The sequence below is a fragment of the Schistocerca nitens genome, chromosome 2 (assembly GCF_023898315.1).
Source record: "Schistocerca nitens isolate TAMUIC-IGC-003100 chromosome 2, iqSchNite1.1, whole genome shotgun sequence".
Lineage (NCBI taxonomy): Eukaryota > Metazoa > Arthropoda > Insecta > Orthoptera > Acrididae > Schistocerca > Schistocerca nitens.
This window is the reverse complement of record NC_064615.1, coordinates 833,815,757-833,827,871: the sequence shown is the minus strand read 5'-3', so window position 1 is coordinate 833,827,871 and position 12,115 is coordinate 833,815,757. Positions and strand designations below refer to the sequence as shown.

The 12,115-nt window shown below is 37.0% G+C and overlaps 1 protein-coding gene across 1 annotated transcript in view; it reads right to left on the bottom strand.

Annotated features, from left to right (window-relative positions):
* Positions 1–12,115, bottom strand: part of LOC126235371 (peroxidase-like) — a 184,284-nt gene that overhangs the window by 16,694 nt on the left and 155,475 nt on the right. Inside the window, exon 13 of the mRNA XM_049944093.1 lies at positions 3,935–4,104. Coding sequence (XP_049800050.1) covers positions 3,935–4,104 — 170 coding nt within the window. The remainder of the gene's footprint in view (positions 1–3,934; positions 4,105–12,115) is intronic.

Genomic DNA, 12,115 nt, shown 5'->3' with positions numbered 1-12,115 from the left:
TAGTTGCTCATGTATGGTTATATTTTCTTGAATGCAATAAGTAAAAATACTCTTTTCTATGAACTTTCTCCTCGCGTACAAGAGTGAATTTGTTAGCTGGCAGGCTTTCAGCATATGTTGATCTTTGATTGAACAGAGAAATCTGAGAAGCTCCTGAAATCTGTTGCTTGGCATAATATCCTTGGTGAAAATAGGCCCCCAAGAGTATGAACAAAATCATCTCCTGACATTCCTTTTGCACAAATGAAACCCCAAGCTAGTATGAAGGCTATCAATTTTTCTAGCTTCTCAAGTGATATGGTCCAGTCATTGCTTTTTAGTACTTTTTTAGCATTTAGCTGTGCTTACATTTCCCTGAGATGATGTGCTGCTTTATCAAAAATAAGATGCAAAGGAATTATGACAGAGTCATCTACTCACTGGTAAGTATAAGCAGTGGGACTGTCTCTCTCCTGTAGAATTTTTACAGGCAACCTTCTTCCAGAAGATGAAAAACTGGCAATCAACCACTTGGTCCCATCCCTCACAGCCATCTTTGTAGAGGCATTCAATTGACCTGCTCCAATGTATGAGGTGAAGATTGACATAGATCAGCATCTGAATCCTCTTTCACTAATTCCTCCTTGTTCACAATGTCTTCATCTTCACTTGTCTCTGGTAAGAAATCCTTGTCAGTTTCTGATTAAAAGTTGGAATTCTCTAAGATACATATCATTCATCAGAAAGTCCACTCTGACAAGATATGTTCAAAAACATCTGTCGTGAACAATAAATATTACCAGAATGAAATGATATAAACTGTGACAGATTGGAAAGCACGCATGCAAAGATGCAACAAATAGCAGCAACAACTCTGCATGATTGCTGATTGTTGTTGCTTCATTACTGGATTATCTGCATATCTTCAAAAAGAGAAATTGGAGTGGTGTCAAATCAATCCCTTCTGCCATTCCAGGTATATCAAATGAAATGTCCTAGAAAATATAAATATTTCGCAAATCTTAGTACAGAATCACAATGAGAAGAAAAAAATTAGGAAAATTCATATGATTTCATGATTAAAAAAATATATATATGAAATTGTGGGGAAAAGCATGACAGGAGTCAGTTTGATCCCTTCCACCATTCTGGTGTCAAATCCATAGCAAATGTCTAGGACTATTTGGAACTGTGCTATCTACATCTACATCTATACTTTGCAAACCACGGTGAAGTGCATGGCAGAGGGTATGTCCCATTGTACCAGTTGTTAAGGTTTCCTCCTGTTCCATTCATATATGGAGTGTTTGAATGCCTCTGTACATGCAGTAATTATTCTAATCCTATCCTCATGATCCCTATGTCAGTGATACACTGAGGGTTGCAGTATATTCCTAGACTCATCATCTACAGCCGGTTCTCAAAATATTGTTAATGGACTTTCTCAGGATAGAGTATGTCTATCTTCACAAGTCTTCCAGTCCAGTTCCTTCAGTACCCCTGTGACACTCTCACACAGATCAAACAAATCTGCAACCATTTGTGCTGCCCTTCTCTGTATATGTTCAGTATCCCATGTTAGTATTATTTGGTGCAGGTTGGTCCCACATATTTGAGAAATATTCTAGAACCAGTCATACAAGTGATCTGTAAGCAATCTCCTTTGTAGACTGACTGCACTTCCCTAATATTTTACCGATAAACTGAAGTCTACCACCTGCTTTACCCACAACCGAGCCTATGTGATCATTCCATTTCATGTCCCTACAAAATGTTACACCCTTGCTTTTGTATGAGTTGGCCAATTCCAGCATTGACTTATTGAGAGAAGGGTTGACTCCTGTCATGCTTACAGAGAAGTTGCAGCATTAGAAAATTGTAGCGAAATGCAGGAAGATCTGCAGCGGATAGGCACTTGGTGCAGTGAGTGGCAACTGACCCTTAACATAGACAAATGTAATGTATTGCAAATACATAGAAAGAAGGATCCTTTATTGTATGATTACATGATTTCGGAACAAACACTGGTAGCAGTTACTTCTGTAAAATATCTGGGTGTTTGCGTGCGGAACGATTTGAAGTGGAATGATCATATAAAATTAATTGTTGGTAAGGCGGGTGCCAGGTTGAGATTCATTGGTAGAGTCCTTAGAAAATGTAGTCCATCGATAAAGGAGGTGGCTTACAAAACACTCGTTCGACCTATACTTGAGTATTGCTCATCAGTGTGGGATCCGTGCCAGATCGGGTTGACGGAAGAGATAGAGAGGATCCAAAGAAGAGTGGCGCGTTCCGTCACAGGGTTATTTGGTAAGCGTGATAGCATTACAGAGATGTTTAGCAAACTCAAGTGGCAGACTCTGCAAGAGAGGCGCTCTGCATCGCGCTGTAGCTTGCTCGCCGGGTTTCGAGAGGGTGCGTTTCTGGATGAGGTATCGAATATATTGCTTCCCCCTACTTATACCTCCCGAGGAGATCACGAATGTAAAATTAGAGAGATTCGAGCGCGCACGGAGGCTTTCAGACAGTCGTTATTCCCGCGAACCATACGCGACTGGAGCAGAAAAGGGAGGTAATGACAGTGGCACGTAAAGTGCCCTCCGCCACACACCGTTGGGTGGCTTGCGGAGTATAAATGTAGATGTAGATATTACTGTCATAGAACACTATGTTTTTTCATTTTGTGAAGTGTGCTTTTTACATTTCTGAACATTTAAATCAAGTTACCAATCTTTGCATCACTTTGAAATTTTGTCAATATCTGACTGAATATCCATGGAACTTCTTTCAGATAGTACTTCATTACAGAGAACTGCATCATCTGCAAAAAGTCTGATTTTACTATTAATATTGTCTGCAAGGTCATGAACAGCAAGAGTGCCAAACACACTTTCCTGGGGCACATCTGAAGTTACTTCTACATCTGACAATGACTCTCCATCCAAGATAACATGTTGTGCCCTCCCTATCAAAAAGTCCTCAATCCAGTCACAAATTTCACTTGATACCCCATATGATCATGCTTTTGACAATAAGCATACGTTTCAAATGCTTTTCAGGAACCAAGAAATACTGCATCTGCCTGACTGCCTTGATCCAAAGCTTTCAGTATGTCATGTGAGAAGACGCGAGTTGGGTTTCACCTGGTCATGCTTGAGCTCAGAATATGCTGTAAATTATAGGTTGCAGCGATCAATCGTCCTTTTTAAATTTTATTGTGCAAATCTAGATTTTGGCTAGAAGCTAGCCATTCTCAATGCACTCTTATTTTCGCTCAATGCATGTATTGCCTGTTGGTCGGGCTTCATCCACAGTTCATTTAGTAGTATTCAATGAACTGTGGATGATGCCCGACCAACAGGCATTACATGCATAGAGCAAAAATAAAAGTGCATTGAGAATGGCTAGCTTCTAGCCAAAATCTAGATCTGCACAATAAAATTTAAAAAGGACAAGTGATCGCTCCAATCTATAATTTACAAGTCAATATAACAGTTACTGAGTGCAACAGCCTTCTGAATGGAAGATAACCTGATCAGAATATGTTCTAAGATTCCACAACAAATCAGTGTCACGGATATAGGACGGTAGTTTTGCAGATCACTTCTACTACCCTTCTTGTAGATGGGTGTGGCCTGTGCTTTTTTCCAAGAACTGGGCATAGTTTTTTGTTTGATAGATCTATGATAGTTTATAGTTAGAAGATGGGCTATCTCAGCTAACTCCATCTACATATAACAGACTTTAAGAAACTTATGGACTCACTTCCTTCCCAAACAGAGGCCATTATCAAGGCTAAAAAAAATGCTATTATACAGTGTCTCCTAAGTGTAACCTTCCCCCCCCCCCCCCCCCCTCTCGGGGTGCTTGCAGTCTGTTTATCTGAATACTACTATAGTGTTTCTTTATACTTAAAACAATTATTTAGTGCTTTCAGGTTGCATTGTACACTTACCTAGGCTAAACATGCTGGGCCATCCATCGTTTTCATACCAAAATCTGTCTCCAAATTTCAACTTGTGAAACATTTTACTAATAATACAATTGAATGTAGGCCCAACCATGCTTCCTGGCAGAGGCCTTTCTGCTATTCCTGCTGACCAGAGGTCCACATCATCTGGATGGCTACACAAAAAAAAAACATGTACAATGGTTAGTATCAAATGTCATGTGCAATTTGTTATAAATACGATATTAAACAAACCACTGTGTAAGTAGTTTTGATGCTCAGTTTATGGGAAAAAATTATGGCAGCATGCCTTTGTATACAAAAGAAGAAAGCATCTGTGGGAAACGCACAAACTTTTACAACTAGGCAGCTTATAAAATTTACTTTATCATACATAGCACAGAGTTGCAACATGGTTTTCTGCAACTAATGAGATACTGTTTTCCATCTGTTTGTTTGAATATTAAAAGGTTACAAATGGATATCTGCAAAGGTTAAAGTAAACATCTGCACATAAGACAATTACCATGAAATCTTTCAAGGCTTACAATGAGTAATTAGTTCACCATAACATCTGCAGAAATTACTGACACATGTACGAATATAATCAAAGGTAGTGAGTTTTCAAAGAAATACAGTTAAACAGAATAAAGGAAAAGGCTGCTAGTAGAAAACAACCAAAGAAAAGAACCTTAATTCTCCCTTTCATTGACAAAGATATGACCTATATAGGGAATTTTGTTTGTGAACATGGTATTTAAAATCAGAGAACTATGAAATCTGTAAAAGAGAGTCATGATCACCTGTTTCAATTTAATGGTTTTGGGCTTCCTTGTAAATCTAAATAAACCTGAACTGAGATGAACAGCGCAGCAGGAACATTCTCCAATGAAGAAATGACAAAATAATATTTCTTGGTACAAATAAGGTATCATTTATTGGAAAAGTAGCATATTTACACATACCATTTTTTAATCTAGCTACACTGCAATTCACTCCATCATTTCTTTTTACCAGCCTTCAAAGCACCCATTAAATTGTTATGGTATTTTAATATTATTGAAGTGCCTCTGATAATGGCTTTTTGATAGCTTGGAAACTCTTTCAAATTTGGTTTAATTTTGGAAAATAAACAAAATTACAAGGAGCCAACACCAGAAAGTACAACAGATGCTTAAAGACTGTGCTGACTACAAAAATAGAAAATTGCATGACAGAGCTATGTAAGTGTCTGCATTGGTATGCTGAAGCATCCACCATTTGTTTTGCTGCAAATTGGGTTCTTTTTTGCAAAAAACATGTAGCCATTTCATAAACTCCTGTTAGTGGAACTCACTATGACCATTGCACAGTTATGTGACTTGTTCACCCTTCTGCACAGAGAAAACGTGAATGATGAGCTTATCATCCTCCTTTTAAGCTTGCTGCTTTGAACTTCCACACCCACTTGAAAAATCAAATTCTCTTTACAAGACACTCTCTATAACGATGCATCATTATTTAAAGGATCACTGAATCCCCCTCATCCTGTTCTCACAAGAAACATCTTCAAAAGTTACTGCTGAAGAATCATGATTACTTTCCACTGTCACAATGAGAAAATACAGTTGTACAGAAACAAAACTACAGTCAACATTCTTGACTTGAAAACTTGTAACAATGAGGGAGAGAACAAGAACAGTGTAAGAACTGCCAATCTTCCCACTTTACTATGATGGCCAAAACATACTTATTCCATCAACTTTATGTCGTATCTTATAGATCACAGGGATTACTTCTATAATAATAAGACCTGAGACAATAAAAGACATGAAGGGCTATGTTGTGCTATATACCTTCCTTAATCATCATGACACTCAATTCTAATAAATTTTTGACTTCCCATTACACAGATTCTGATTTTGCATCTTTCCAAATTTATTTGTCCTCAGGTTTTACCCCAAAAAATGAGACTCCTGATAAGTTTTTGATGTTGCCACCTGCCTTACACCTGACTGCTATTTTACAAAGTGTAGCCTCATATTGTTTGTGAACACCTGCTTGAAATATGAATTCTGATTGAAATTACTGGGGAAAGGAATTAATTCTAATCTGCAGCTGAGACTGAGATACATAAACTGCTGGTCCTTAAAACTGATATAAACTTAGAGAACTAGAAGAAAATCAGCCAACCAATTGCAAATAAAGGTTTATTGGAACACTTGATCTAGGTTTCGACAATTTTAAAATTGTCTTTTTCAGAAGGTATAATGAAGCTTGTTACATCAGATGCTGAGTAAGTACACTGAATAAAGTCAAACAGCTCTTGTCATATTCGACATCCATGTTGAGAACACAAATAATCACAAGCCATGACTTCGAATTGCAGCACTACAGTATTACAGGTGTGCAGATCACATGTCAAGTATAGAAATATTGATTCATCACTTCAGTCTGCCTATATATGCCAGTGATATTTGAGACTTGAAATGGTCTCTGGAACCACATAGTTTCATTTGATTAAAAGCACCTATGGCTGGGTTTCAGGGAGGACAGTTGTGCACAGCCACCATGCCAGGGTGGCATAGTGGTTAGCATACCTTCCTAGTGAGCAGGAGACCCAGTTTCGAATCCCAGTCTAGTTACAAGTTTTCGTTTGTCATTTCAGACTGCATATATACACCAGTGATGTTTGAACCTTTAAATAAATAGTCTGTGGAACCATATAGCTTCATTAGATAACAAGCATACATGACTAAATTTCCAGGTTCAAAATATAGTGCACAGAGCTGCCACATTGGGCAGCAACAATGACCCTAGCATGGCTGGGCAGTGAGCTGAGCTTGGATGTCATATCTGGGTATGTCATTCCATGATCCTACATCTCTGTGCCAGAGTCCACCAAACATGATAGCTGGTGAATAGCAATGTTCCAGTCTCTTGGCAGTACATGAGCAGATTTTTCAGTAGGTGGGAGATCTGGAGTAGGGGAAGAGTGGGAACAGTGATACAGTGTGAACAGTGAGACATTAGTTTTATCTCTGGAATTTTGGTTTCAGTTGTTGGTACCTACTGTGAACGTGGTAACCATTATTATTTAGTCTAGTGATTTCCACATTTCATACTTGACATTCTTGTTGTGCTTTTGTTGTTGGTATATTTGTGCTTAGAGGTAAGAAAAGTATCTTTTTACTAAATTTACGTAGCTGGTTTCTAAATAGACCATTGGTATTTTCAAATCATTTCATTAGTCACTCAAAACTATGGGTTTTCCAAGGCATATAAATCCCCTTCATTGAAATGTTGCTTTAAGCTGAATGTGTTTGGGGCCATTTTGAAAAAAGTTTGCAACTGGGAACAGTGAGACATGAATAATGAGGGTACAGTGAGACATGTCTCACTGTTCCCAGTGCTTCTTCATAGTGTCTGACAATGCATGCTTGCTGTATAAAATAGTGATTTTTGTAGATTTTAGTATGCAAACTTTTCTTTTAGGTTATAAAATGCCCAGGAGAAACAAGACTGATAAGGAAATAGAAAGGTTTTCAGAATTTTCAATGATGGAAGCTGTCATGCTGGTGATCGAAAATAAAATGAGCATCAGGAGTGCATCTAAGCTGAAAGGCTTATCCTTTCAAACAGTTAGCTGATACGTTAAGAAATATCATAAGGATAACTCTTCAAACATGTGTCCTAACTTTTCAGTGAACCACATTTTTCCACCAGAATTGGAGCTTAGTTTGTGTGAATGTCTAGTTGTGTGTTCTAAAATGTTTTAAGGACTTACTATGAACGACTGACATACCTTAGCTTATGAATTAGGTATTAAAAATAACATTGTTTTACCCAAAACCTGGAATGAAAGTGAGAAAGCATCTATCGACTGGATGAAAACGTTTTCGACAGAGATTCCCTCAACACTCACCTCGAACCCCGGAAGGATGCAGCTTATCTAGAGCTACAGGCTTTAATAAATTTAATGTGTCAAATTTCTTTGATAAACTGGAAGAAGTAATCAAATGTCATCCAAATTTGGCTGATGGATCACATATTTTCAATCTTGATGAAACTGGAGCAACAGCAGTGCAGAAGTCACAGATGATTTTGGCCTTAAAGGGTATGAAACAAGTTAATAAGGCAACCAGTGCAGAATGTGGAACACTGGTTATGTCATGTTTTATTATCAATGCTCTCAGTAACAGCCTATCCCCCATTATGATATTTTCACATGTGAATTTTAAAGATCATATGATATTAGAAGCACCTACTGGAACATAAGGTCTTACCATTAAAGGAGGCTGGATGAACTCAAAATGTTTTGTGAAGGTCATTCATCACTTCATCAAGTTTGCTGCCAGCTCAAAAGCAAATCCATCTTTGTTACTGGTGGATAATCGTGAGAGGCCACCTCTCAATAGAGGCAATAGATCTGTGTAAAGAGAATGGGACAATGATTCTGACAATTCCACCTCATTGCACCAATAAACTGCAGGCTCTTGATGTCAGTGTCATGAAACTTTTCCATACATTTTATGATGCTGCTATAGATACATGGATGATGTCTCATCCAGGTGAAACGTTTTCAATTTACAATGTTGCTCAGTGTGTGGGGATAGAATATCCCTGAGGAATGACTCCTGTCAATATCATTGCCAGATTTAATAATACAGGAATATTTCTTTTAGATCGCCATGTGTTCAATGAGGATGATTTCTTCCATCCTCTGTTACTGACAGACCTCTAAATGAAAGCCTGGAAACACACACATCACCCGAAAAAGACCTTAAACCTGAAGCTGATGTGGGACACCCATCACATGATGAAAGTGAAGCACAGTCTATAGCATCCAGTTCTTCACAATCACATAGAAAATCTGCATCAATGTCTTATCTCTCTCCAGAACACATATGAGGTTTTCCAAATGCAGAACCAAGAAAAAGTTGCAGACACCGACAGCCTCAAGGAAGAACAATGATTGCAACCAACACACCAGAAAGGAATGAACTACAAATGAAAAGGAAATGAAAAGACATTAAGGGACCTAAAGCAAAGCGAGCTTTATTCCTAGTTGATGAAACTAATGCTGACAGAACTGAATTAATTTTGCAACATTCTTCATATGATGAGACCTTTTATCAGACACAAGTGATTTCAGAACCAGAAATGTTTAACTTTGAAAACTTAAAAGTGCTCACCCAAAGTGGGTGACTTTGTTTTAATAGAGTTTGAGGCAAAAAAGAAAATATATTATGTAGGAAAAATTCTTTCAACTGTATGAGGGTCATTCAAAAGCAAAGTTACATTTCTTAAGAAAAGTTTGAAACTAGAGAACAAATTTGTGATGCCTGTAGTTCCAGATATTTCATTCATTGACACAAAATGCATAAAAATGTTATTACCAACCCTACTAAAACACACAGCAAGACAACAAGACAACAATCTACTGTTTCATTTAAGATCAACTTTGCTTCTTATGATGCTCGTTAGAATTTGAGGCACTGTCTCACTGTACCCACCATTACAAATTCATGGGTACAGTGAGACACTTCCATGACTAATTTTTTTTAAAATGAAAGACAATACATTAAAATATTATTGTACCACTTTGAACATACTTAAGCACAGTATACATGGTTACCACAAGATATTAAACCAATAAAGATATTTTTAAAGTGTACTTTGGATTTCAACTTTTGCATCTCACAGTTCCCACTCTTCCCCTACATGCTAGCCATGATAACAGCTGAACTTCCTCTTTATCAAGGATGGTCAGAAAAGCATGGACAATATACACTCTTGGGCCATCCTACTGAAAGTTAATCAGGGTGCACATGCAGACAGGAAAAAAAATTCCAGATTTTCCCCAGATTTACCAGTTAAAAATAACTTTCTCTTGGGTGAAAATACACTTTTTCCTGGATAAAAATACACTATACCCCTGCTGAAAGTACTTTTTTGTGAATTAAGTGACAATATACTTTCCCTTGACCTGTAAAATGTATCATCCTTTGAACGGTGTCGCTTTTATAAATCGGTATGGAACTTCCTGGCATTTAAGGAAATGAAACCTATCAAAAAACGATGTGTTGTGGAAAGCTCTTAGATGCACAGCAACTCTTACTCTGCATATTTTTCTATTATGAAAGTATGAAGACGAATTCCACCAAATACAGCATGGCAGCTTCTGAAGCACTAAAGTTGAGATTGCATTGTGTGATCTGCTTTTGTCAGCCATTCATAGCTCATGTCACGTGATCTTGCCAGACAATGATAACATGTACTCAGAGCATATGATACATTATGTAGTCAGCCAATAAAAACACCATTGTTAAGTAGTGAGAAGACACAAACAGGAAAAATTAATGGTTTAAATTAATATATATACAGTATAGCTACAAGAAAAGCTAAGCTTTCACATATAATATTGGTCTTCAAAAAATTTTTGCTGCTTTTTTCTGAGGGTGTGTTTAGGCAGGATCCTAAGAGCACGGCTTCAATTACGGCAGCTGAATATTTCTGTCTAGCACGATTATAAGTTTCACTGCTGTGCATCAAACATTTCTTGGGTTACACGCCCCATTGAGAATGTCAGTTTTTCTACAGAAAAACAAATTATGGGTGAAATTGCTCAAGAACTCACTCCACACTTTTTTAATGGATAGGAAAACTTTTTGCCATTGTTATTGCATAATTTGTAATCTATGAAAGAACTAAAATAATACGAAAAACTAACATTGAAACTTGGTCTTTTTCAGCATGTGTTATCGCTTAAGATATATCAAACCCAAATATGCCAGTAAAATTTTAAATTATGGCATAAATGTCTGACCTTCTGGGCTCATGCTCGGACTCTTTGCATGGGCTGCTCCACAGTGTTAACTTTTGAATGAGAGTCTAATGCTCCATAATTTAAGAAATTCACCACACAGTCTCACATGTAACATAACTATCTTGCGTACAAGGAAATTTACTTTGAAAGTAATGCTTCTCAAACCATCATTCACAATATTTTCCTGCAACCTGTTAGATATCTAAACAGTTGTGATATCACGCTCATTGATACAATGTCCACGAGAAAGACACATTGAAAGTAGGGGTCTGCACACATTCAATATTTATTGACAACTTCAATTTGTCAAACCTTCAATATACTGAAGCGACCTCACACCATCAATAATATTGACAAAAATTGTCAGTTGACGAGGTGGTTTTACAAAGTTAACATATTGAATACCCAAAAGAAAGTGTGTGCTGCGATTATATTAGCTATAGCTTGCAAGCAAAAGAAAATAATGAAAAAGAGGAAGTGATTCTGAGAGTGGTTAAAAATGGAGCAGCTGGGCACATGTTAATTTCCTTACTGAAATCAGAACCACAGACCCAACATTTTTCATAAATTATTTTCCTATATGTCCTACACCATACGATGAGTTATTAATGATGATACGAGTCAAAACAAAGAAGTAAAATATGTTTATGAGAGAGGTAACTACAGTTGACAAGTGATTAAGAATACCATAACTTTGAGATTTCTGGCAACAGGCAGGTCATCCAAATCTAAGTTTAGTTCTGTAATATCAGCAAACTCCTGAAACCTGTGAAGCAATTGCAACTCTCTGTCAAGAATATGTTCAGATAATTAATGTAAAACATCTCTTACAACTTGTGATAATTTGGTTAAATTGACATGCATTTCACAGACCTCTTACTAGTCACTACAGATACATGACATACATTTTTTGAAGTGGAAGGGTTTTTCCAAACTGCTGTGTAATTCACGAACCTATACTTTTTTTTTTTTTAATTAATAAAGTAAGCAGTGTTTTTGAGAATCCTCCATTGACTTCCTAAAGTGATATATATAATGTTTACCATTGCCTTAACCTATCAATAATGTTTTGTGTTAAAAGACTATTTTGAAAAATTGAATCTGAGGTATAATTTGCCCGAAGGTGAATTGAAAACATAAACAGTGCACACTAATGCTGTGTGGCTGGTTCATGAAGCCTGTCAACATATGAATGGTGGATATCGTTCGACTATTAATACTTGACCTCTCACATATTCAATATGAATTGATACTATTGTGAATATTTTAAGGGCCATCCATAGGCCTACTGCTCTTCAATATTTTTTGTATTGACAGTACGTCAATACAAACCCTTAAATGGTCAATATATTAATGGTCTGACAACATTATTGAATGTG